Source organism: Mesoplodon densirostris, chromosome 1, assembly GCF_025265405.1.
Source record: "Mesoplodon densirostris isolate mMesDen1 chromosome 1, mMesDen1 primary haplotype, whole genome shotgun sequence".
Taxonomy (NCBI): Eukaryota; Metazoa; Chordata; class Mammalia; order Artiodactyla; family Ziphiidae; genus Mesoplodon; species Mesoplodon densirostris.
The window spans coordinates 70,771,059-70,798,653 of NC_082661.1; the positions used below are offsets into that span (position 1 = coordinate 70,771,059).

At 50.4% G+C, this 27,595-nt stretch overlaps 2 protein-coding genes across 2 annotated transcripts in view; both read right to left on the minus strand.

Moving 5' to 3' along the window:
- The window catches only part of C1H4orf50 (chromosome 1 C4orf50 homolog), a 50,371-nt gene extending 36,423 nt beyond the window's left edge, over positions 1-13,948 (minus strand). The window contains exons 1-3 of the mRNA XM_060096143.1: positions 13,662-13,948; positions 8,882-9,020; positions 4,885-5,478 (exon numbers count right to left, since the gene is read on the minus strand). Coding sequence (XP_059952126.1) covers positions 4,885-5,478; positions 8,882-9,020; positions 13,662-13,948 — 1,020 coding nt within the window. The remainder of the gene's footprint in view (positions 1-4,884; positions 5,479-8,881; positions 9,021-13,661) is intronic.
- A 7,766-nt stretch (positions 13,949-21,714) lies between these two features.
- JAKMIP1 (janus kinase and microtubule interacting protein 1) overlaps positions 21,715-27,595 on the minus strand; it is a 72,642-nt gene continuing 66,761 nt past the window's right edge. The window contains exons 19-20 of the mRNA XM_060087709.1: positions 24,401-24,466; positions 21,715-21,765 (exon numbers count right to left, since the gene is read on the minus strand). Of these exons, the coding sequence (XP_059943692.1) occupies positions 21,715-21,765; positions 24,401-24,466 (117 nt within the window). The remainder of the gene's footprint in view (positions 21,766-24,400; positions 24,467-27,595) is intronic.

The window sequence follows — 27,595 nt, forward strand, 5'->3', positions numbered from 1 at the left end:
ACCTCCCTCTCGTTTCCCAATTTCTATACCTCACTTCCCAGCATTGCCATCTTAGGCTGGTCCCTTCGTCTGGAAGTTTCCATTTCTCATGGGCAATGGAGCAAATATCTTCTTTTGGCCATTTATTCACTGAGTCACTTCCTCACCAAGTATTCCACAGCCTGTGGACAGGGGCTGGGACTTATGGCTGAATCGGACCCAGCTGGTGATGATGATGAAGGCACAGCTACGGGGGCGTGGGCAGCCAGGCCCAGTACAGTGAGAATTAGGGTCACCAGAGGTGGGTCATATCATGATGGGGGCACCAAGGAGGGAAGGAGCTAACGTAAAATCAGAAAAGTCTTCTTGGAGGAAGAGACATTCTCACCAAATGGAGAGAAAGAAGCAGGGGTTTACCAAGGGGCCATGGGGAGCAGACGGTAGAAGTCTCTAGACACAGGGAAAGTAAGCAGGCTGGAGGAGCCTGGCATATTTAGGGACCTGCAGGACCGCAGGGTGAGAGGAAGGGGTGGGCAGTGAGCCTGGAGGCAGCGGCTAGAGCAGCTGGGGCCTTGAATGCCGAGGTTAGGAAGTGGAGCTGGATCCCAAGGCGATGGAGCTGCTGGGGGCTTATGAAAAGAGATCATTTGGGGGTTACACCGTTATCCAGAGAGGGGTGCTGAAGATCTGCCGCGTGGCTCTTAACCATTCTGGGTCCTGCCCCTTTGGAAATGCACTGTCAGCCTTGGGAACTCATGCATGCATGCATGCAATGCTCTCAGAACACTGAATGCAATTTCATACATGCACAGCCATGGCCACAGGCCAGACCAAGACCAGAGGGACACCATCTGGCTTTACAGTGTTGTTATCAATAGATTCTAGCATTTTAACTTTAAAATTGCAAGCCATGCTGCCCCATGAGCTGGTGACTGGCTGGCATTTCCCATCTCTCCAGCGCGCTCTCTGGAGGATTTCTTCCTTTCAAGGTGGCCCTTTTCAACTCCAAGGTGCTCAGAGTCGGGACTGTCAGTGCCCTCTGAGAGTAGGACAGTTCGGAAGACTCTGACATACCCTGTGGCCCTGGGTCCATTCCCCATTCCAAACACCAAGATCCCCAACAGTGACCCACAGATCGTCAGGCCCCTTCCCCCTTCCTCTGTTTGCACCCTCTTTCTCCAGGCAGTCTTGTCATCCCGTGCAGGCAGGGGCCTTGTCTTATTTCCCAGCCCTGGTACCAAGCTCAGGCCCGAGTACACCTTGTTGTATGGCACCCGTTAAATGCTGATTTTGGACCCACTGACCACTAGTTACCAGAGGAGCGGAGCATGGCACTCACAGGCTCATCTCAGGGTCAGCCTGCCGGGGCGCAAGTCCTGCCCCACCACTTAATATCTGTGGGACCCTGGGACTCTCGGGCCTTCACTTCCTCATCTGTAAAATGGGGGTAAGATAGTGCCTCCCTTGAAGGTCGTTGAGGGACAAAATGAGTGGACAACAGATGTAGAGCATCAGAGATGGTGTCTAGTGCAAAGACTCCCTCATAAATATAGGAATCGTTTCGGGTGCCCCATGAAGCCGGCGAAGAAGCACATCAAGGAACTAGAACCAACAGTTCTACTGTTTCATGGGGCCTCATAATGGTGCATCCAGGAGGGTACTTGTTATGAGTTAAATTGTGTCCCCCCACAAACTTCCTAAGTTGACCCTTAACCCCCAGGACCTCAGAACATGACCTGATTTGGAAATAGAGACACAACTGATTAAGTTAAGATGGGGTCATTCGGGTGGGCCCTAATCCAATATGACTGGTGTCCTTATGAAAGGGGGACATTTGAACACAGACATGCATAGAAGGAAGACAATGAGACACAGGGAGAAGACAGCTGCCCACAGTCTAAGGAGAGCGGCCCAGAACAGATCTTCGTTCACAGGCCTCGGAAGGAACGACCCTGCCGACACCACAATCTCGGGCTTCCAGCCTCCAGGACTATTGTTGAAACCACACAGTTTGTAGTTCTTTGCTAGGGTAGCCCCAGGAAACTCTCATAGTACCTACGTTTCTATTTGCTCAATAAGGATATTGAGGCATAGAAGTAAAATGACTGGCAAGGCTCCCGGGGCTCCTAGAAGGCAGGGCCAGGCTCCAGGCCCACCAGTTGGGGGAACTCGGCCCTGCTTGTCTCCATCTGGGAGAACTGCTAACGTCTGGCTGGAACAAGAAGCTGGTCACCCTGGTGTCGAGCCCCCTTGGAGAGATCATCAGCGAGGGGATGGGAGCCACTTCCCAGAAGTGAGAGCAAGCCACATAGGAAATGCACAAACCACGATGAAATGGACACCGACGGCCAAAGCAAGCCCTTGCTGATATCACTCTCCCAGCCCGGATGCTCACAGGCTGCCATTTTAGATTGCTAAAAGCCAGGATCAGTGACCGTCCCGTGACACTCTATGCTGAAATGGTAACTGACATTTGTTCCATCTTTAAAGGGCTCTTGCATCCACGCTCCCATGGGCTCTTCACTCTGACACACTCAGAAGACAGCAAGTGCTGCTACCCCTTCACCCAGCAGAATCCACTGCCTCTGTCCACTCCGGGTCCCACCTGCCATATTAGAGCATGAGCATCTCACCCCAGTGTGTATGGCTTCCATGTTTAAGGATCAGCATTTTCTATCCCACGGGCCCCTGCTTCCTCTTCTACTCATCTGATAACAGGCTGGCTTCTCCGGATGCTATAGAGGCAGAACTGGCTGGGGACCACACTTTATGGGAAATTGAGGGAATTTTTGAGAGACTTTTGACTGTGCACAGCAGCATCCAGCAAAGTCTTGAGAGCATGCAGTTCTCCTTGGGCATTGGGTCTTTTAAATGATAAGGCATGAAACATCGAGAAGGTCACAGATGCATGTCAACAAGGGGCTTATAACTGATGGCACACAAGCTGCCAAACGCAGCCACTGACACTGCCCCAAACTCCGCAAGAACCAACGCTGGCCCCAGCATCTTAAGGTAAGGACAGCATCTTGGAGTCACAGCCTTGATCTGGCCCGTGTCCCCTTGCTGGCCCTAATACTTTGGAGCTGCATGCCTGTGGTCAAGTCACTTAACCCCCCGGGTCTCAGTTTCTCCATCTAGTCAGTGGGATAATAGCATCTGGCTGCAAGGCTGTACTAAAGATTAAATGAGAGAACACAAAACATACAAAACATTAGGAGGTATCTCTAAAATATTTAGGTATTCACCCTTCTTTAGATAAAAGAAAGAGTAGCAGTGCACGGGAAGGCAGAAAGATTGGGAGAATAAGGATGTAAGCCAACAGCCTAAATTAAAATCTTACATTTAGGAAAATTACAGAAAGGATTCTAAATGACAATTTCCATCTCTGCACGATTTATTTTCTGAAATTACAACAAGGCGCCAATATTAAAGGTACACTGTATTCCTTTTACCTGATGAACATGATGGAGGAAAAACGAACAGGACACGCAGAAGTAATATGAGTAGGATGAAGTACTAAAAGGATAAAATATAACCACAGATAAACTCATTATTAAAATGATCTAGGCAGGATACACTTCAGTATCTTGAGAAGACTAAAGTTCCAGTTAATTTGAAATAGGTTGTCCAGGTCCGAAGATAAATTTGATTTTTTTTTTTTTAATGAGTAATCTTCTTTGGGCTAAGGTGGCTCCCTTATTTTTCCTTAAATGCAAATTAACCCAGTGGGATCTTGATCTCTTGGAGGGAGCTGAGTTAACTCTCCCTTTACAGGGAGGCAGCCTGGTGCAGGAGAAACAAAGCACTCTGGACTCACATCCAATTTGGATCAAATTCTAGTTCTGCCTCTTCTGAGCTGTGTGACAACAGGTCAGTGCACTGCCTCTCTGAGCCTCAGCCTCCTCTCTGTGGAGTGGGGACATTAATAGTACCTGCTTTACAGTTTTATGAGCATTAAATGATGCCTTTGAAAACACCGTAGGGTGCCAAGCACGTGGCAGGAGTATATTAAGCATTAAGTTTTTGCTCGTCTATCAGTTAGGTGATAACATCAGTGTCCAGCCTGCTCTCGGCTCCAGAGCTTAAGAAACTTGCTTGGGGTCACACAGCTAGCAAGTAGGAGAACCGGAAAGGGGCTGAACCCTGCATGTTCTCTACTGCACAGTCCTGAGGGCCTCCTGTGTGCTGCTGCTGGGGCGGCCGCTACAGAAGCCATCTGACCTGGACCTGCCCTCAAGGGGCTCACAGTCTAAAGAAGGAGAAATGAAGATGCACGTACAGCACCGGCACGCTGAGGACCGTGGTCACCTTTGGAGCTGTGAGGGAGGTGGGAAAGGGTGATGGCTTTCCTAGGGAGGGGCAGATCGGGGTGGAAGTCAGGAGACCATGACAGTTAATGTCATACTGCACGTGGAGGAGCTCGCCCAGCAAGGGGCCTGGCACAGGCAGGGACCCATCAAATGTCAGATAGATGGACGGACAGGAGGAAACGAGACGAGGAGGGATGAAGGGTAGCTGGTTGGCTGCCTGGAGAGTGGCTGCAAGGAGACATGGACAAGCAGATGGTTGGGTGAAAGAGATGATGGAGTGTGGGTAGAGGGGTGGGTGGGTGGGTAGACAAGACGGTGCATGAGGGCATGGACAGGTGGACGGTGGCTGAGCAGGTGGACAGGTGGTGGGGAGGTGGCTGGCTTGGTGAACGGGTGAGTGAAGCTGTAGGGGTGGATGGGCACCACCAGGTGGGTAGATGCGCGGATGGAATGAAGGGTGGGTGAACGGGTCTGGTGGGTTGCAGGGTTGGTTGAAGAGGAAAACGGGGGAATGACGGAGCCCGTGACTTGACCAAGTGGCAGAAAGTTAGAGAAAAGCAGAAAATCACTCGTGCCCTGGGTTGCGGCCACTTACCAGGCTACCGTGACCAGCAGGGGCCGTGCTGAGCGCTCTCTCTCGGGGGGCCTGGGCTCCCAGCTCCTCTCGCAGGCACCTGTTTTGCTGGGCGAGCTCCTCCACCTGGCCCTGCAGGCCGATCTCCGACAGCTTCAGCCCATAGATGAAGCAGCGCAGCTCCTCCAGCTGCCCGCGGAGCAGCCGCTCGGTGGCGCGCTGCTCCCGCAGCCGGCGCGCCGCCTGGTCCCGCTCGCGCTCGCCGCGCTCGGCCCTGGCCCGCAGCGCGCGTGGCGCCGCGGCCTCCTCGGGAGCGCCCCGGGGACTGGCCGGGCCCGGCGGTCGGGGGCCACCCGGGTTCGGAGCGTCCAGCTCGGCCAGCAGGAGGCCCGCGGCGTGGCAGAGGCGCCTCACGTCCAGCTCCAGCCGCTGCACCTGCTCCCGCAGGATGCGCTCCTGCTCGCGCACCAGTCGCAGCTGGCGCCGCTGGAGCCGCCGGCCACGCTCCAAGGCCGCCGCCTGCCGCCCCAGAGCCTCGTCCTTGCGCCGCAGCCGCTCCCGCAGCCGCCGCAGCCGCCATCGCTGCCGCCGGGCCGCGCGCTCCTTCTCCTGAACCTACGGGTTGGCGGTGGAGGAGGGCGTCAGGAAGGCGGCCGGGGAAGCACCGTAGCTCGCATTGAGCCTGTCTTTATTTGAAACTTCGATATTTTGTTGTTCAGCGCGCTTTTTCTTTTTGCATTAATTTTTGCATTAAAACATTGCTGCAAAATATTATTGATTCGATGACTGTTTTTTGGCGCCCCCTTAAAGTTTGCCCAGGAGACGAGCACCTTCCTCACCTCCCCCTAGTGTGGGCCCTGCACACCCGTGAGCTCCCTGAGTTCTTGGAAGGAAACTGTGCAACGGGCAGGAGGGGGACAGGCTGGTGCGCACTGGGAGGGCCAGTGGTTCCAACATGTGATTCCCCCACACCAGTTTGTAAAGAGCTGTCACCTGGACCCCCCTGAGTGTCCCCACTTCCCCACTTGCAGAACTTCCCAGACCTCTCCATTTCCCAGTGCCTACAGGGTTAATGCCTGAACCAGGAAGGATCAGCTGACCATGACTTCTGGCTGGTGAGACAGGACCACCAGTATCACAGCAGTTGTTCCTTCCTGTGAATACGTCCTGTGGAGCTACTCAGAAGTGACCTGCACAACGGCACACGACTAAAAGTCACTGAACCGCCACGTACTTGACTCAAGACCTTTCCCTTTTCCGCTTGGCCCGCTGCCTGTCCAAGGAACACATCTCCCTGTTCTTAAACCTTGCCCTCCCCCCACCCATGAGCTGTAGGCTGGACTGGGGTGACCCATGCACTGCAAAAATGGGCGTCCTTGCCCAATTTTCAGAATTAATTTATGCAAATGGGTAGAACTGCCTTCATGTTAAGCTCTCTTTCAACTGCTAGTGCCTGCTGTTGATGCTCAGTCACAGCCACAAGAGCTTGCAGAAGACAAAACAAACAAGCAAGAGCAAATGTGAAAGAGGAAACTTGGGAACAGCCTGGCAGGCTTTGTTTGACAGCGTGTTTTGGGGGGAATTGGGGCAGATAAAATTGGAGTTAGATTCCCTGGGAGGAAAATTGCTCGAGGTCTTCCCGATGGTATGAATCACCTGGATGGGTCTACCTTTATCACCTTTGGGAATGACCACGGGTCACCACAGAAGTGAGGTGTCTTTGCATGCAAATGATTACTGCAAATATTGACAACAATGGGGCAAACTGCCATTTGGCAAATATCAGGTACAAAGGGCAGAGTTCATGCACTCCTGCAAAATATGCTCTGAAATGCAGATAGTTCTGGGGAGAGATTGAGGGTTAGTGTCTGGGCTGGGTTGAAGCTGGGCCAAGTGGTCTCCGAGGGGACCCAGGCCAGACCCCTCACCTCTCTGAAATTTTGCCCTTCATCTGGAAATGGGGTTTTGTGACAGGATATTCCCAGGAGCATCCAGATTACAAGAGAATGCAATAAAGAAATGTGTCTGGGCCACATAACTGCGGGTCCTGCAGTGCCCCGAGCTCTCTAATGGCATTTCCCTTGCTTGTCACCCTCATCCTCTGTCTCCCCATCATACTAGGAACCTCTGGTGATTGCAGGACCGTGTCTATTCACCTGGGAAACCCTATATGTATGTAAGGTGTGACAAAAAATATTAATTACAGGATTTTCCACAGAGAGATTATATGCTTGATGGTGGGATCCCACATAACACTACTATAATTCGGGTTAAAAACTCTCAGACAGGGCTTCCCTGGTGGCGCAGTGGTTGAGAGTCCGCCTGCCGATGCAGGGGACGCGGGTTCGTGCCCCGGTGTGGGAAGATCCCACATGCTGTGGAGCGGCTGGGCCCGTGAGCCATAGCCGCTGAGCTTGTGCGTCCGGAGCCTGTGCTCCGCAACGGGAGAGGCCACAGCAGTGAGATGCCCACGTACCGGAAAAAACAAACAAACAAAAACTCTCGGACACTGACGATGATGTGCTGTGAACCAAGGAGGATGACCTCAACTTTCTGCACCTGAAGTTCAATGCAAAGGGGAAAAGTGGCACTTGCATGTCTCCCTGGCATCTCAAAGACTAATTTCAATTTAATTGAACTTCTTATCTTTCCATGCTTTACTTCTATTTCAGTTGAAAGCTAATCAATCTGGTGTTTTTCAAACTTTCTGGACTACTTCCCATGGTAAAAAATACATTTAAGAACATGCCCCGTTATGCATATGCACGTGTTGACAACTGAAACAGAAGTTTCAGGAAACAGCACTCCCCTTCGTACACGTGATGCCCTTTCATAATTCCTAGTCAATTCCATTTTTAAAATGCTGGTTGTGAGTTACGGAATTGATTTCACAACCCACTTACGGGTGTCAACCTGCAATTTAACAGTCGCTGTGCTGCCCTGTGAGTAGCAATTTACTGAAACCGGATGCCTCTCAGGATCTTTGGGTCTCTGCCTGCCAGGTCTCTGCCCTCCAGCCTTTGTCATCTCTCCCCTAGAATATTTCAGTAAAGACCAGTAATTACGAAGGCAGCTAGGGCTATCCAAATGCCTACTGTTGTGAGTGTTTTACACGTATTACCCTCCTTTACCCACACAACAATTGAACGGGGTTTGTACTGTATCATTCCCATTTCACAGATGAGGAAACTGAGGTCCAGAGAGGTTAAGTCATTTGGCCTAGATCACACAGCTCATGAGTAGCAGAGCCAGGGTTTGGCTCCAGGCATCTGCCTCCAGCCTATCCTCTTAACCACCCACTCCCTCTCCAATCGCGCTCTAACTTGCCCCCTGCCCCTGCCGCCTCTCTCTCCCATGAAGTTAGAGTGATATCCCCAAAAACCCCGACTATGAGCCTCTCCTGCTAAGGTCCCCCTAAGTCCTGCTCCCCCTTGTCTCCAGAATTTGGGTCATACTGGGGCCCTGGCGACCTGTCCTCCCTGCAACCCTCTTGCCTCACCAACTCTGTCTCTCCACCACACACCACATTCCCCATGGCTCTCAGCATCCAGCCTTGGAGTTACTTGTTTCCCATCTGTGTCCCTGCCTGCAAGCCAGCTCCTGAGGGCAGAGACCCCGCACCAGTCCTCTCCTTGTCCTTAGGCCAGAGCTGGCTCCCCTGATGTCAGGCGCCAAGTCCGCAGAAAGGAACCTCTGGCCAGAGGTCCCAGCAAGTGCACAGCCCCCGCATGCCAGCCAGTGGATCCCAGCCAGAGCCCTACGAGGCGGGCAGGACAGGATGGGAGCCACGTTTTACAGACGGGGCAGCCGAGGCCCAGGGAGGCCACGTGACCTTGCCCAGGTCCCATGGCCCCTGCCTGCACTGTTAGAATTGGGACCTCTCTTACCCTTCCTGGCTAGGCTCTCCAGGTCCGCCCCACTGTCTATGTTCAAGGGCAGCTGCTACCACGTCCAAACCTATGGGGTGACTGCTGGGACAAGAAACAAGTACTGGAAAGAAGGAGGAGGGACTCGGTACCTGGCTGGCGAGCTCCCCCTGCAGCGCCTCCAGCTGCTCCTGGGCCCGGAGAGAGGCACTTCTCTCCTGGAACACGACGGCGCTCAGCTGGTCCACCTTCTGGAGGAGTTTCCTCTCCGACAGCTCCAGCTCCTGAATTCTGTGCATTGAAGCAGCAAGGCGCTTACTCAGGATGCAGTAAGCGTGGCCTAAGGTTTTCACAGACACCAGGATCTTCTTTTTTTCTTCTGTTATTTGGCCAATTTGATATTCTGACAAAATGACATTTTGTAAAACATTCACACCCATCTTTTTGAAGATGATCTAAAGTACTTCAGAGACCTCTTTTGAATAGTAAGGCACTGGGAACCTTAACAGTGTTCTCATCCCTAAACCAGTAATCCCCAGTTCAGGTCCTACCAATGAAAAAGGACTGAACCAAACATCTGAACCATACATCTGCATTGTCTCAATTAATCCTTACAGGTGGATTCCCTTCCCCCTACTTCGCACATGAGAAAACAGGATCAGAGAGGCCGGGCAACTTGCCCAAGGTCACAGAGCATTATAGAGTCCAGGCTGCATGGCTCCCAAACTCATGCTTTAACCCTGTGCTCTGTTGCCTCCCATTTAAGCTAAATTATTGCAAATCTTTTCTAAGGAAATGACTGAAATGCAGAAAAAAGGTTTCTGCACTTTAAAAAATTAATCTCTGGATTACAAAAGTGGGAGGTTGGAAATGACCTAACAGTTAGGGATGGCTAAGCCACCTGAAGTCTTCAGCACTTCAGGAAGTGCTGAAGTTGTGCAATATGCAAAGTAATACCCAGGCTGGAAGTGAGCCCTGACCTCAGCTACATAGAAAGGAGGAGAACATGTGAATGGAGGGAAGCCGGAAGGAACATCTGCCTAGTGGTCCCATGAGGAGTGGAGGAGCCACATAGACTCACTTGTCTGTCTCTTGCTCGTACCTTGTATCCAAGTCCCCTCAATGTGCCAATCTTACTTCTATAATAGAAGACCATGAAACACGTGGCAAGCGCATTCTCAGCCTACATGGACAAGCTCTGCACAGCCTCACTCCTTTACCCAGCTCCACACCAGGTGACCTGCTCATCCAGGACAGACTCTGCTTCCCTGGGTGAGGACTTAGCTTTGCCTCCTGGCTCTGCCACTTACCTGCCATGAGGGCTTAACTGGGCTCATTCAGCCCTATGACCCTCAGTATCTTCATCTGTAAAACAGGTCATTGCACCTTGCTCAGAGGGTTATTGTGAAGATTAAATAAAGTGAGTCACTATTATTAATAATAGGGCCAAGAGTCCCCTCTCCTGCTCTAGTTTCGAGGCCCTGGGGGAGGGTCTCTAAAGTGACAGAAGGGAGGGGGCCCTCTTGTGTAGATTAAAATTAAGTTCCTTCCCAAATGAACCAGAGGAGTGGCCGCACCTTCATCAGTCAGAGGCTTGGGTGGAGTGCCTTCTGATTGATTATAAAACGTGGTGATATCTGAATGGGAAAAGAAAAGTTTAACTTTTTAGTTTTTGAGACCAATCTGAAACGTTAAATCTGGGACAATATTTAATTCTGGTATTATCCCTATACTTAAACTAGGCAGAAAATGACTACTTTCATGGTAGCAGGCTGAATAACAGCCTCCAAATATATACACGCCCTGCTTCCCGAAACTTAATGAATGTTACCTTAAGATGCAAAAGAGACTGCAGATGTGATTCAGTTAAGGAGCTTGAGACGGAGAGATTATCCTGGATTATCTGGGTGGGCTTAACCGCAATTACGACTGTCCTCATGAGAGGAAGGCAGAAGGGGAGGCCATGTGACCACGGAAGCAAGATGCTACCCTGCTGGCTTGAAGACGGGGAGGGGCCAGAAGCCAAGGAATGCAGCTATAGATGCTGGAAAAGGCAGACACAGGATTCCCCTACAGCCTCTGGAGAGAGCACAGCCCTGTGGACACCGTGACTGTAGCCCAGTGAGACTGCTTTAGGACTTCTGCCTCCAGAACTGAAAGGCAATGAATATGTGTTGTTTGAAGGCAGCACGTTTGCAGTAATTTGTTTTAGCAGCCACAGGAAACATATACACACACAAATAGGAACTAGACAATGAAGTACCATTTTTCACTGATTAATGACAAGTTAAAAAATATATATATTACAGTGTAGAGCTGCAAAGAGTGCTACAGAACTGGGAGACTCTATCAGGGAATATCCACCAGGATAAATCGGGCAGGCTGCCTGGGTGGTCCCAGCGCCCCCATGTAGCCGGGTGTGTGACCACGGAGAAGTTACTTAAGCCAGCACCTTAATTTCCCCATCTAGAAATTGAGGATATTGCTATTACTTCATTTCTACTAATTTATTTTTAAGGATTAAGTCTGTTCATACGCGTCAAGCATGTAAATAGTGCCTAGCCCAGAGGAAACACTCAACAAGTGTTCAGCTATTATTAATTTTGTTGCATTTAGATTGTAAATGAATTTGCAGTGATGATAGTGTTACAGAGGTGGGGGTGGGGTTCTCGTTCTCAAATATCTAACATCGTGGTTGCATTAGTTTTGCAATAAATACTTTTAAATATTAACTCTTTAACTGAAGTGAAATCCAATGTACACTAGCAATCTTTTATTATCCCCTACTTAGAGCAAACCCATGGTGAAATTAGCCTGAAATCTATATTCACAGCTGTGCATTCAGACCCTGGCTTCAGCTCTTAGTGACACTGAGTAATGTATTTCATCCACTGAGCCTCAGTTTCCTCATCTGGAAAAGGGGATCATATCACTCTATGTGTCACAGGGTTCAAGGGAGCAGTGATGGAGGCACAGTGTGGGGAGGTCAGCACTGTGCCCTGCACCACAGGCTCTTGGTAAGCCTTAACTCTTTTTTCTCCCAACCCCTGCCGCAGATTGGGCCTCCCCTCCCGAAGCCCTGCTTCTACAGGATGGTGAGTCCCACCTTCAGAGAACTGAGGACACAGCCCACACTTCCCCACAGGTGGGTCCAGGACACCGCCTCCAGGATGGCCTCACCCCAGGCCCCAGCCACAGAGGCCCCTCCTCTCCGTCACTCATGGTGCCTCCAGGTTGCCTGTCTCTCCCTCACATAGAGGGGTCCCATCTGGCAGGGGTTTCCCACCCATCTTTCCCAGGCTTGGTGACCTTTTGGTTTTCACTGCCATGTACAACCTTGCGTGAGTTATACTTCTATCTCTCCAGGGCTGGGGCCCTGCCTTTCCAGCTCTCAACCCCTAGAACTCATGTTTTGGGCTGAATATGTCCTCCCAAATTCATATGTTGAAGTTAGCTAACCCTAGTACCTCAGAATGTGACTGTATTTGGAGATAGGGTTTTTAAAGAGGTAATTTAGTTAAAATGAGGTCATTAGGGGCCCTGATCCACTATGACTGGTGTCCTTATAAGAAGAGGAGATTAGGACACAGACATGCACAGAAGGAGGACCACAGGAAGACACAGAGAGAAGGCAGACATCACCAAGCCAAGGAGAGAGGTCTCAGAAGGAAACAACCTTGTCCACACTTTGATCTTTTACTTCCATCCACCAGGACTATGAGGGAATAAAGCCCCCCAGTCTGTGGTGCTTGTTTAAGCCCCCCAGTCTGTGGTGCTTTGTTGAAGCCCCCCAGTTTAAGCCCCCCAGTCTGTGATGCTTTGTTGAAGCCCCCCAGTTTAAGCCCCCCAGTCTGTGGTGCTTTGTTATGGCAGCCCCAGCAGACTCATACAACAAACAGTATGTGATTCCCGAGGGCTAAATGCACATTGTAGAATAATTGAATGAATGAGGGAATGAATGAATAAATGGATGAATGAGTGAATGGACAATCACATAGACTGATACTGAAGGTGACAGAATAATTTTTCTCATATGTGAATTTTTTCACGTGAAAAGTTTTACAAAGAGGAGAAAAAGTGAAGATCATGTAAATACACATTTATTGACTTGCCCTTACTAAAATGAAGGAAAACACACCAAAAATGGTGAAGTCAGACAAATTTAAGACACTTGGCTGTTGCCATATTGGTAAACCTGTCAGACCCCCAGCCATAACCGTACTGCATCTCCATGTCGGTTTCTCCTTTGATATGTATGCAAGGTCCCACCTCATTCTACTGGCCTAGGTATCAAAACAGAGCATGGGCTTTGGAGAAAGACCTGGATTCAAACGCCCCACCTCTGGACCATGTCGGTTCCATCAGGAAAATAGAGCCTACACCAGAAGGTTCAGCAGCGAGAATCAAACAAACACAGGGAATCTGCTACAAAGATGATGGAAGAGATGAAAGGCCAGACAGAGATGACAGGCAACCCAGAGGTTAGCAGCTGCTGGAAGCCACTTCTGCCCCTGGGGCTGGAGGGATAGACAGGGAGGAGGTGGTGATACTGGGGCCCAGGAGCAGGACCACAGAGGAAGCCAAAAGCATGACGGAATGGCAGCCATAGTCAGAGACGTCACCCAGAGCAGAAGACAAGGGGAGAATACCCTGGCTTCTCCCGTCCTCCTCCCTTCAGCGTCTCCCATTGGCTGGACTCAGATGGAAGCCAGTGAGCAAGGGAGCCTGGGAAATAGGCTCAGCTCCTATGATACGGAGCAGAGGAAGGGAAAGAGAGAGAAGGAGCCAGGGACTGCTGTGGCGGGTTGTGGAACACTGACTGTTTTGCCTGCATCCTCAGTCACAGAAATGATTCAACACTCCATCCTGACACAATTAGGATGCCCCAGGATTCATACATACACAAAGAAGAGGTCCAAACGGTATATTTACCTGCTCCTCAGCCCAGACTCTGACATCACGTACTTGTCCACAGCTACCAACAGCTTCTGTTCTGAGGATTCCAGTTGCTTCCTGAGCGTTCCCGGGTCCATGTCTGGGCTTCTGGCTGCTTCTTCTGGAAGACATTCCGGCTCCTCACCAGTCTCCTCTACATCCTGGAAGATCCAGGACGTGTCGATCTTCACATCGACGTTCATTATATCAAACCCATCGCTGCTGGGGGCTCTGACAACGTAGCTGAAACTTTTTTCAGTCCGTCCTTTAGCTGTCGGCTCCATCCCAGACATAGTCGTGGGCCAAGACTTAATACAATTAAGTGAATCTGCAACATGGACTTTCTGGAGATGTCAAGGTGGCTGCAGTGCCTTCAGATTGTGCAGGAAAATATCCTTTGAGGAGGGCAAGAACAGGTGGATTATTTATGAGTGGGGGACTTGGGTTTCACCTGCAGAAATGTCATACAATATGAATGAAAGCCTCTCGTTTTACAAGCCAGCATGCCTGCACTCACACAAAGCAGCAAAGTCACTTGGAATTAAAAACGTAATAATGTGTACAAAGAGGGAAAATAAGATTTCTAGGCAGGACCATCAGAATGTTATAAATTCTCAGCAGTGAGGCTCAAGTGTTCACCAGGTAATAAATGAAGTTCTAAACCTCCTTTCTGAGTCCAGCAAACATTTATCACAGGCTTGGAGTTTACTAGGGGAAGGGGAAGAGAAACCAGCACTGCACTGGGTCATCTCACCTTACCTAGGACGATTCTCCTGGAAACCCCAGGAGGTGGGCATTTTCATAACCATTTTACAGATGCTGCAACAGAGGTTCTGGAAGCTGGGGGAGTTGGCCAGGCCCCACAGATGGGCAGTGGCGGAGTCAGGATTCAAATCCAAGTCTGACTCCAAAACTCAAGGGGTAAGGGATGAACCCAGATCCCGAACAGGAGGAAACACATCCTGCTGTGGAGGAGCCTGAGGCTGTATAGGTGGCCAAGGAATGACCCATCACAGATGGCAGAGGTGGGCAGAAGGCTCCTCCAAGTGGAGGGAGTCTCAGGACCAAAGCCCCAGGACAGAGTCAGGACAGGTGAAGGGAGTGGGAGTGGTCGGGTTTGGCTGGCCCAGTGCACACACTGAAGGGGGAAGTGAGGACCCAGGACAGAAGGTGACTTGGAGCCACATCCCTGTGGACCTTGGACTCCAGGACATGGCATCTCTGTGTGGGAAGCGAGGGGGTCCCTGGAGTGTTTAGAGCCAAGGAGGGTCCTGGACAGGTCTCTGAGGATGGGGTACCGCGGTGGGTGCAGGAGGCGAGAACGGAAGGAGCTGGCCAGGGAAGAGTGCAATAAATAGGCCTGATGCAGAGTGGTGCAGGAATAAATAGAAATTTAAACTACAGGACTTAATCCTCCCTGTGAAAAAATGATGGAAGAGACTTCCCCCACCCTTTTCTGAGAGCACCTACTTTAGAAAACTTGTCATTCTTTCTTCATCTCTTTGAAATATATGTTGATTCTTTTAAAAGCTATATAGGCCTTTTGCTGCTTTTCTGACCCAGGAACGTGTTTCTGAAGATCCTGGGAGCTATCTCTTTGGCATGCAAACACCCAAGGAAAATAGAACCCTGTCTCCCAGTTCCTGTGGAAGGGTCAGAGCCTAACTTCCTGGTCTCCCGGCTCCAAGTTGCAAAACCACCTCCTGTCATAGAGATACGAGAAATTCCACTTTTCTTTGTACCAAACAAATGAACAAACACAGAAGGTCACTCCAATGGCCAGGTGGATTTAGGGTGACCTATATGTAATAAATAGTGTTCTCTTATGTGACAACAAATTATTGTTTATCCTGAGGACCTGTACAAATTGGGCTGTATCTCCTTGGCTAACAAGAAGTGAGATTCTTTTCTGTCTTTGCAAATCTCTTAGCGGATGGTCTGTGATGCACATCACATTCTGGTTTGATGCTCTTTCGATAATAAAATTGTTTTCTTTCTTGTCTACCTTAGTGGAGAGGTTGTCTGGGTTGGGAGAAAATTGTGTTTTAAGCGTGTATTTCCCAACCATAATGGAAAAAAGATTTTTTTAAACCCAACAAGGTCCTATTACAGAGTACAGGGGACTATATTCAATATCCTGCAATAAGCCATAATGCAAAGGAAAATAATTAAAATCTACTTCCTCAAAAGTGGCTGTGGAGGGTGGCGCAGGGGGCTTGCAATAGACGCGGAGCGGTCAGAGGCAGCAGGGCGGGGAATCGGCCAAGAGGGGGCGCAGTGGGGCAACTCAGATCTCCGGTGTTTCTTGGATGGAATCTTGGACAAATCACTTAACTTCTCATAAAAGGTGGGCGTGGGTAGTGAAAATAGTACCCATATCAAGAGCTGTTGAGGCATAAATGAGTGGCTGTAGGGTAAGCAGTGCACAGCGCCAGGCACACAGTGGATGCAGCATGCAGGCTGTGCGTGACAGGCAGAAGTAACATGTAGTTCAGATCGCCTGCCTGGGCTGTGTCCAGCTCTGCCTCTTATGCGCCAAGATCTTAGGCACTTAACCCAGCTCCCTGCAAAATGAGATGAACAGCAGTCCCCTCCCTGCTGTTGCACGAGTCACTTAGCTCTCAAGTGCCTGGTCCTGTGCCTGGCACAACGAGCTCCCAGGGGCCTTAGCTGCCAGGAGCATCCTCGAGCAGAAGGATTAATTGACAGCTGACTGGGGCCAAGTGACCAACTAAAAAATCATGTGCCAGGCCTGCAAGGAGGAGGAAGCAAGTATTCTAGACCTTTCTTAAGGGAGCAGCCCGGAGGAAAGGTGCAGCTGGGACAGGTAAAGGGCATTTGAGCCCCAGGGCCTCTGCCTGGGGAAGTGTCTTCAGACTTTTTTTGGATAAGTAACTAAGACTGTGGGCTTCATTTGGAATGAACCATCTGTGTCTGAGGGAGAAGGACAGGAACGCGGCTTGCCTGTGGATTATCACCCCTGCGGGCTTCTCAGGGCTGGAGACCTGAGGGAAGGGGACAGATGGCCGTGAAACCTCTGTAAGGATGTGGCCCTGCATCATTCGCAGCCTGGGTGAGGTTCCCCAAGGCTGAGGGCAATCACAGGAAGGACACAGAGCTTGGCTGAGAGCAGGGCGCAGGGGTCCCCACTTCAGATGAAATGGCAGCCCCAGAGAGATGGTGGGGAGGGGGCGGGAGGAGGGTTGGGAGGGAGGTGGGAGGAGGCCAGGCTTCTGGAGACCGGCAGCTCTGCCCCTCAGCTGGAACCAGGGTCACAGTGCGGGGTCTGCAGGAGTCCCCGAGGCTTCTCAGACAACCTGGAGGGCACCCCAAATCGGTTGGTTGGGATCGCCAATTTGGCAGGCCTCTATCAGGTCCTGGTTAAATGTGAGAAAAGAGAAACAAACGTGCTTTTCTGTACTGGAAGCGGCAGGTGGGATTCCCGCTTATCAGCTCTTCACAAGCTGGTTCTGGAAGGTGAGGGGAGAGCAGGAGCCCCGGACCCTGAGGCTCAACTGCGGAACGCGAGAACCCAGAAAGAGGGAAGGAGGGCTGGCCAATGGAAGGAGAGAGAATGATGGATTCGCCGAGAAAGGTGCTGAGTGGGCGCTAAATCGCAGAGTCCAGCTCTCCAGGTGACCAGGGCCCCTGACCAGGGCCTGCGCGTGCGCAGTGCACCTGCGGCGCCATCACCCCCCCGCCCCCGCCCCCCAGCCCCGCCCCACCCTCCGCCCGCAGGGCCCTGGGCACCGAGTCAGTGCACCTGGGACCTCTAGGGTGAGCGGACTCTAGAAGCTTCAGCTCCCGCACACGCCCCCTGTTGCATTTCACCCGACTCCAACTCAGTAAGTGCAGCGGGGGGGAAAATGCCCAGTGTGCCCAGGACTTCCCCATTTTAGAACTGGAAGTCCTGACCTGGGCAAACCGGATGGCTGGTCACCCGCAGGGCTGGTCTCCGGGCCCACACCGCTGCCAGACGGTGGCGGCGGGGCACGGTCTGCCCCCTGGACTTTTCTACCCTGCCCCTCACTGGTTTCCACTGCCTGTAGAGGACTGAGGGATATGGGGGGGGGGGTAGTGAGTGAGGGGAGGGGAGGAATGAAGTATGAGGTGTGAGGGGAGGGGAGGGGTGAGATGTGAGGGGAGTGGGAAACAGCACATTTAAGTGGCATAGCATGGCGTCCCTGTGTCAGGAACTTGACCTGGGCTCTCCCTTCACCCCCCCCAAGTAGATCTGTGAGGAGGCTGGTGGTAAAGGGTGGACCCAACCCTTCTCCTTTCTGTGTGAGAAACTGACTTGGGTTCCGTTGAGTCTGTAGCTCTACCACCTGGAAACCACATCTGGGCAGAAGGTCACTTGCATTAATAGGCAACAAGCACAACAGCAGCTCTGAGCTGTGTGTCTCATCTGGGCGCAGAGGATGACGTATGAGTACATGAGTACGTACCTGGTGGGCCGCCAGAACTCTGAGGCCCCCTGTGGCTCTTGTGACTGGGCCTGTCCCTGGCAGGAACCTTGGAAGCGATGCCTGGGACTGTCACAAGAAATGCCGACTCGTTGTTGGCTCCCTGTACCTGCCTGTATGAGCCTCACTTGCTCGCATCTGAACTGTCTCCTGGGGGCCAAAGAGACTGGCTCCTGGTCCCCTGTGGGCCATATGGTCTCCTTGGAGGACGACTTCCACAGGGGTGCATCAGATGCTGCCTGCTGCATCTCCTGCCAGTATCCGAGTCTTTGGGTCTAACTGTCTAGTGGTGCCCAAAGAAGACCTCTTGTGAGGTGCTATGTGGGAACTATCACCCCCCATTCCACAGATGAAGAAATTAAGACTCTGAGTGTCAAATACTTTGCCAGTGTCCACTTCAGGGGAGTGGCTGGTCTAGGAGTGGACCTGGATGGGTCTGACTTCAAGCCACTCCCACTGGCATCCTGTTGTCTGAGTGGGAGAGCTGAGAAGACAGAAGCGCGGGGCAGGAGGGCATGAGGCCCACACTCCTGCAGCAGGGAGGGATGGACACTCTGTGCTGTGGGACTAGCTTCCCAGAGACCCTTGCACACCTCCTGGACTTCTGCTGCTAAGTTAGCAAAGCAAGGCTTCTCTGTGTTTCTTTGGCCCCAGAGAAAGCAGACATGCTTTTCATTTTCACTTGCGGCATGGTTCCACATTCCCATTGCCGCCTGGAGTTCTCAGATGCCTGCTTTTTTCAAGCAAAGACATCAGTTCATTTGCTTTTGGTTATCAGATGTGGGAAAGTCATGGGGGCTGCTGTGGTGGTGTTTTGGGTTTAGATTTCAAAAGAGAATGATCACTTCTCAGCTGTCTTGGGTGTGTGTTTTCTTAGAGCCCCCTAATCCTTTGGTTTGGTTTGAGTATCCCTCTCCATCTGGTTGGGTGCCCCTTCTGTGCTGAGCTCCATGTCCTTCTCCATCCTTGGGTTTATCCTTCTGAGAACTTTCAGCTCCTCTGTTGTATTCCCTGCCCTCCTTGATTCCTTTGGTAGCCTGAATTTCAGTCATTTTAGTTTTCTCCAAAGGTTATTTTCACTAGAAATTATAGGATTGCTCTTGCAGCCCAACAAACACAGAGCAATGAATCTTTCCATCCTTGGGATCAACCCATCCTTGCCTTCAGCTGCTCTTTCCAACAAGATGCAGCTGTCCTTTCCTTCACATTCACTACCTTCCATTTCACTTGATCTATTTTGATTCCCAACATCTTCCTTCCAAAAGTTTGGGAGGGATCAGTCATATGAGCAGGTGCCTTTTCCTGGAGATGCTCCCCCAACCACCTGCTCACCCTAGAATAACAATAGCAACAACATCCGAAAGTAACTTCTCTTCTCCAGAATTTGCTCCTGGGCTTGACTTCCACCAGCTGGTGTCCTGGCCTCCTTGGCAGCCCCACCCAATCCATCGTTCTCCTGGGAGGCGTGGTGCAGAGGCAGATCTCCTGGGATTAGGAGTGGCTGTCTCCTCCTCCGAGGTTGTAAGAAAGTGGACCTGGTCTCAGACCACTGAGGAAGGAGCCTCATTTCCCGCGTGTGCTCCAGGGATCACTCCACAACCCAGCATTTCTTCCTGGCCAGCTCCTTGCAAATTACCACCCAGATGTGAGACAGCCCAAGAGTGGTCTAGGCGGGGACGCTGTCCACCTCTCAATCCTTGTTCTACAATGGCCCAGGTGCAGTCAAGCTCTGGGACTTTCACCCTCAAGAGTGATGGAGGCTGTGCCTTCCCCCTTGTAAATCTGAGATCCTGGGGTCCACCATCCACAGTGGGCGAGGCTCCAGTCTTCTCTCTCTGGCCAACAGCTGCTGAATTCAGCTGCACACAGATCTGGAGGGTTTTGTTGACTGGGGCTTGACTTTGGGATCAGATCACAGGGACATTTGCAAGTCACTCTGGCTGATAGACTCCAGGATGCACACGGCACAGTTCATGGAGACATATGTACACAGTCAGTGTCTAGCCGGGTACACACACCACAGCTAGGGGAGGCATGCTGTGCAGGGACAAGGATGCAGTCTGTCCCCAGACAGTGCAGCGGCTCTCCAATCAATCCATTTCTAGTAATTGCACTTAGTTTCCTGGTATTCAGGTCTCTGCCCCTCGGGTTCTTGAAGGTACCACAGTGGGGACTTGGATGTGGCCCTGAGCTTGACAAATTCCCCATCATCCTTGCAGAGCTCCTACAGCTCGGCCCAGCCAGGACCCAGCCATAGATCCTAAATGCCTCCCGTTCAAGCTGTCGTGTAGTGTCTGTGAATTCTGGTTTCAGTTTCTGGGCTTGGAATAGCTTGTTTTGCTGTTGAATTTTTGTTTGAGTGGGGTTGGGTTTGCCATAGGACTCAGTTTATTCCATAAGCTCTTTTTCTATCCTGGAAAATTAAAAAATAATTTGACATGACATAAGAACCAAGGGTGAGAATGGCTGGGGAAGTCCCTGGCTTATCTGCCCTCACCTGTTCCCATCACTGTCCTGAACTCTCCAGCTGAGCCCACTGAGGGACCTTCCCCAACAATCCAGGGAGTGAGGAAATAGGGTTCAGATGGCCTGTCTCCCAGCACCCACCCCCAACCCACTATGGCAACCCCCACTCCCAGTCTGATCAGACCTGGGATCATTCCTTTATTTGCTGTACAAGCACGGAATGAGCATCAACCATGTGCAAAGCGCTGTCCTAGGACCAGGGCACAGAGGATCCAAGGAAGAGCCCTGTGTGCAGGGATTGGGCTCAGGGTATCCACAAGGACATCAGGCAGGGACAAGTGTCAGAGCTCAGCCTGGGGGTCCAGGTGGCTAGGAGGCTGTGGGCATCCTCAGAATTCACAGGGCCCTCACCTGGGCTGGATTCAGCAGCAGAATTCTAGACTCTAGGGGCCCTGGCAGACCCCAGTCCATGGTGGGCACTCAGAACAGGGAGAATGGGGGAGGCCTGGGTGCCAAAGAAGGAACTCAGGATGAGACACGCAGGGTCCAATGATCAGAGAAGGACCAGCTGCCGGGATGCCATCAAAACCAGGCCTGGGGTCCAGGGCAGGTGGTGGGGGAGAGGCAAGGAGCTTGGTCTCTTTACACAGGCTTCCTGAGCATTTTGTATGCAGGTCATGGACTTGCCCATCAGCCTCCTACTCCTGTAGACCCCTGATCCCAGAAGCCCACCCTGGTCTGGACCCTACAGTGAATTTACTGTCCCACAGGCAATAGAGGGCACCCAAAACCGAAGCCAAAATAGAAAGAACCTTTGGGAAAAGCCACAACCGCCTTCTCAAGATAAAATAGGACAGGGGGACAACCAGGTCCCCATTGTCCAATCTTATTCACAGAGAGCTCCCTGATCTTCCCCTCAGGGGTGGAACTCGCCAGTGACCCCCGGATGCCCTGGGGCCAGTGAGCCTGACGAGGAGCAATCTATCACAAGGCCACCTTCCATGGCACCTAAAGGAATGTTACAGTCAGAGCTGGGAGGAAGTCTCCTTTTTAGAAAAATCATTTTTATCAGTGAAAATGAAAGGATACCAACCCGAGTTCTTGGCTCACTGAAGTCATCAAGGCCACAGAATGAATGCTAGTGAGAAAAACAAAAAAAGGAACAAAAACTATAAAATAAGACCAAAAGAAAATGAGGGGGAAAAAAAGAAAAGAAAAAAAGATGTAAGATATGTAGTATGGAACTCAATGACAGCATTTCACAAGAACTACACCACTGGGGTTGGGTTTGGAAAGAGAAACAGGAAGTCAGTGGGCTTTAGGAGCTGATTTCACCTGAGAAACCCATCCTGTGGGATGTGTCACCCAGGCTGGGTTGTCCCTACACAGTCCCCAAACATCTGGCTAATTTAGACAGGGGAGATGTACACCATGGACCAGGGCTTTTTGGTGCAGAGGTGTGACTTTCTTGAAGAACCTGGCAGGACAGTATATATAGAGGAAGAACTCTCTAATAGTCATAGTTGATGGTCCCACCAAAGGCCAGGCATGACATGCGTACAAGGATCAAGGAAGATTCCACCCAAGTCACAGGTCATCCAGTCCGACCTGAAGACTGGCCCCTATACCATCCCTACCAGGGCCCACTCTCCCAAGAGATTCCACTGTTTAAAATCTTTCGTGCCATTTGATTAGTCTACTTTAAAAAGAAAAAAAATTGCAGAAAAAATTGGCTTTAAGGGAATGAAAAATTACACAGGTCAGTTTGAGAGTAGAGTTTTTTCCCCTAGTTTATTTATTACTTGCTTTATTCAAAAACAATTGCTGGTGATTAGGTGAAACATGTCTGAACATTATCCAGGGCTTTTGAAAATAATTCATTATTTTTTTTTCCAAATCAAGGTAATAGCTCCCCTAAATTGTTATTGAAAAAATGAAAATCCAAACAGACAGCCACCAAATTTTAAACAAAATTTAGAATCATTGGAAGTTAGAGCTAGAAGGGGCATTTAGAATCACCTAGCTCTTCATATTCTACATGAGGAAACTGAGGCCCGGGGTAGGGGAGGTCCTTGCCAAGACCAGCCTGTGGAGTGTGGCAGGAACAGAGTTCCTGACCACTGACCATGGTGGCTGGAGTTATTTTTCTACCAGCCCAGGCCAATAGTGCCCATGGGGAAATCCTTGAAGTATCCTTGAGATCCCCTCAGCTCCTCAAAATAACCTTGGAAGCTGAGGAGGGGGGATGGCATGCAGCAGATGGGGACTCTAGGAATCTGCTTAAACCGAATTTCCATGGGATTTCCAGGGCGCCAACAGGAGAACTGGCCCAAATCCTCCAGCCATGACCCTCTGCTGCCCCCCTGCTGGTTGTGCAGGCTGGGAGGCCCCAGGGCTCCAGGTGCAGATGGGAAGATGCCAGGAAGGTGAATTAACCTGTGTAATAGCTGACTCCCAGGAGAGAAAGCCGGTGTACCATCTGAAGAGCTGTTCTGTCTCTTCGGGCCATTGTATTTGATTCCCTCTAAACAGAGCGGGCTGTCAGCCCATTTGTAGATAGCCCTGAATCTGCTCTCTGGTGGCTTTCTTGACTTTGGCCTAACTCTGTGCATGGAATGAGACGGCTTCCTCTCTCCAAAGACCAGCCTCAGATACCTGAAGCCCAGAAATGCCCTTTCTCCATCTGCTTCCCTGGGGTGATGGCACATCACCCTTCAAGCTTCCTGGGGCACATGGTCCCCAACGGACCACCCTGATGGGGTAAGAGCCCTTCACCTGTTCCCACATGGGAGCATACTGCTGCAATATAAAATGTGCAGTTGTAGGTTTTCTCTCTACTCATCTATAACTCATTCTGCAAACATCTGATAATGCCCTATTCTGTGGCAAGAACTCTCTTGGATAAAGAGATGAATAAAAGCTAGTGGATGGACAGGAAGTGGTAAGTGCCCTGACAAAGATGCCACATGTGTGGACTCATTTGTCCATCTGGACCAACACCGTGTGGCGGGGGCACTGGTGTGACATCCCTGGAGACCCCCGGGTATCCCTTTCCAGCTGTGGGATCATGGACAAGTGTCTGAATCTTTCTCAGGCTCAGCGTTCTCACCCTTAAAATGGTGATAGCCATAGGAAGACAATGGGGCTGGGTGTCAGCCATACTTCCTGCTGGAGGGAGGAGACTTCTAAGAACACTCACTGGGTTTTGGCATATATGTCGTTCAAGGTGAATGAGTCCAATGTCTGTGGCTGATTTATGGCTCACAAAAGAAGGTGAGGTAGTGTCAGAGGGGTTCACCTGAAGGTCTTTTGTGGAAAAAAAAAAAAAGACACCCTCCTCCTCGCTCACACAAAGTTGATCCCAGACTGTACTTTTCTTTTTTTTCTTTTCTTTTTTTTTTTTTTGCGGTACGCGGGCCTCTCACTGTTGTGGCCTCTCCCACTGTGGAGCACAGGCTCCGGACGTGCAGGCTCAGCGGCCATGGCTCACGGGTGCAACTGCTCCACGGCATGTGGGATCTTCCTGGACCGGGGCATGAACCCGTGTCCCCTGCATTGGCAGGTGGACTCTCAACCACTGAGCCACCAGGGAAGCCCCCAGACTATGCTTTTCTTCCCTAGAAAAGTACTTGATGGGGCTACCTATTTCTTAGACTGCCAGTTTGGGGGACATGGGCAGAGAAGGGAGGGTTGGAGACAGAGGCCATTCCTTGGGTTTTATGAAACTGACAGGAGAAGAGAATATTCCATGTGAACGACTCATGGAGAGAAGCCCACGGGGTGGTCTGAGCTCACACCACTCACCTTTTCCTCCAGCTCTTTCAGATGTCGCTTCTGGACCTCCAGTTTATCCTCCAATTCTCGGATTCTCTGCAACACATTAAGTTCTGTATCAGAAAAAGTAACATTTCCAGGTTCAAACCTTACTCTTCGTTGTTTATCATGGTGTGGCATATAAGCAGTGACACATACAAATACTAAGCGGGCAGCTCGACTAACTTTTATACGTGTGCAGGCCTGTCTCTCCACCCCCTGAATCAAGACTGAGGGCTTCTCCAGCACCCAGGAGGCTCCCTCAGGCCCCCATGTGACTCTATTCTGACCTCTGTCACTAAAAGTAGATTTTGCCTGTTCTTAAAATGCATGGTAATGGAATTATACAGTGCGTACTCTTTTAAAAACATAAACATCAAGACTAGACCAAGACACGGAGGTGCCTTGGGCAGGTTAATAAAGATCATGGATTTGAAGTAGCACCAAATGACTTGTCCAAGATTTATTTAGCTGGAGCCTGGGAGCTGGTGCAGAGATGAGTGCCAGTGGTAGGCATGGCTGTAGCATCCACTCAGATTCTTAGAAGCCCACGTGGTGCTAGGTTTTAGGATGACAAACTGTCCCCATTTGCCTGGGACTTTCCTGGTATTAGCACTGAAAGTCCAGAGTCCTGAGAAACTCATCAGTCCCGGGGAAACAGGGACAGTTGGTCACCTACCTGGCTCTGCGCCTGCTGAATGCCCCTAGGTGTGCACACCAAGCCTCGGTGGTTTATCAATCCGTTCCTCCGGTTCCACACAGCATCCCACCCAGGGGGTCTGGTAAGTACAACCTTTTCCAGTTTGTCACGTGTCCAGTAGCACTTCAACACCCCTTAAGGGCTGATACCCCCAGACAGCTGCTTAGCTGGCTACAGCCTTGCCCGTCCTGAATGTACATGGAGACCTCACTCCTCTGGAGGATGCTGTCGGGCTGAAGGGCGGCGACTCAGGTCAGCCCGAATTAAGCCTGTGGACCCATCATCAGCCCGGAGAAGCCTTCTGTCCAGATTCTCAAACTCAGGTCAGCATCACCTGGAGGCCCTGCGGATCCCAGGAGCCCTTCCTCAGAGTTTCTGACTCAGAGGTTCAGGGTGGGACCTGAGAAGCTGTATTCCCCACAGGTCCCCAGGTGATGCAGTTGCTGCTGGTCGGGGGGACCCCACTCTGAGAACCACCACTGTGGGCACATTCACCCACTCGGCAAATATGGCTCAATATGCCCGGGGCCTCGAGGAGTTTGTGGTCCCATCAGGTTCAGACAACGGTATTATGCAAATACATAGATGGTGCCCTGGATGAATACAGATGTCATGGAGAAAGTCGAGCAGGGGTAGGGAAGGAATGGGGTGCTATTTCATATGGGTGCTCAGGGAAGATCACACTTGAGCAGAGGTGAGGTGGGTAAGGAGTTGAAGTGCGGGCTGGGGGGTCCAGAGGAAACACAAAACCCAGCCCACTGTGGTTTTCCAGACACCAAAGAGGGAAGGGAACTCCAGGCAGAAGGAATGGTGTGTGTGTGTGCAGGGAGCTGGGAGTGCAGGGTGGGCAGAGCTCAGAGGGTCTGGAATATCCCGATGAGGAGTTTGCAGATTTGGGGGTGTCATGGAGAACTCATGAAGGATTTCAAAGAAGGAAATAATGAGATTTTGATTCTGGAAAGATCACACTGGCAGCAAAACAGAAGATGGATTGCACAGAAGAGAGATGAAAAATACTTCTGCTCTCAGATATGTGACCTTGGGCAAGTAGTTCAGCCTCTCTGGCCTTGGTTTCCTTATCTGTAAATTGGGGGTAATAGTGTTGCCCACATCTGAGGATTTAGCAAGTGAATCTGTGCAAAGTACTTATAGCAAAGTCGGCAGAGAGTACGTGCTCTATAAAGGACGAGAAACCCAGTATGTTTCTAATTCTCTTTCACCTGAGGGAGACTGTGACCGCCCTCCAGAGACCCCCTTGCAAGGTGGGCAGGCAGAGAGCATCTGAGAATGAGCACAGAACTTGGCTAGACCCTTGCTTGGATCCTGGGCCCCAAATATACCAGAGGGTGGACTTTGGAGAGTCATGTAATCAAATCATCTCTCTGTGTGGAATGCCTCTTCTGTAATAACTGCACAGTGACCCTGTAACCCTGGGGGTGAAATGGGGACCTGGGGGAAAGTGCCTTGTAAATCACAATGCCTCATGGAGGGAGGACAATGCTTTACAGCTTTTGAAGGATTTGCAAAAATCTCCCAGGAGCAACTTCTGGGCTTTAAAAATCAGCCTGAGTCCATTTGTATCATTTTTTTTTAGATTCCAAATATAAGTGATATCATATGATATTTGTTTTTCTCTGACTTACTTAGTATGATAATCTCTAGGTCCGTCCTTGTTGCTGCAAATGGCATTATTTCATTCTTTTTTATGGCTGAGTAATATTCCATTGTATATATGTACCACATCTTCTTTATCCATTCATCAGTTGATGGACATTTAGGTTGCTTCCATGTCTTGGTTATTGTAAACAGTGCTTCTATGAACACTGGGGTGCATGTATCTTTTCAAAGTATGGTTTTCTCTGGATATATGCCCAGGAGTGGGATTGCTGGATCATATGGTGGCTCTATTTTTAGTTTTTCTGAGGAACCTCCATACTGTTCTCCATAGTGGCTGTACAATTTACATTCCCACTAAAAGTGCAGGAGGGTTCCCTTTTCTCCACACCCTCTCCAGCATTTATTGTTTGTAGACTTTTTAATGATGGCCATTCTGACCAGTGTGAGGTGATACCTCATTGTAATTTTGATTTGCATTTCTCTAATAATTAGTGATGTTAGGCATCTTTTCGTGTGCTTTTTGACCTCTTTGGAGAAATGTCTATTTAGATCTTCTGCCCATTTTTTGCACTTATTTACAAAACAGAAACAGACTCACAGACTTTGAAAACAGACTTACGGTTACCAAAAGGGAAAGATGGTTGGGGGAAGGGATAAATTAGGAGTTTGGGATTAACATATACACACTAATATATATAAAATAGATCATCAACAAGGATCTAGTGTATAGCACAGGGAACTCTTCTCAATATTCTGTAATAACCTATATGGGAAAAGAATCTGAAAACAATGGATATATGTATATGTATAATTGAATCACTTTGCTGTACACCTGAAACTAATACAACATTGTAAATCAACTATGCCCC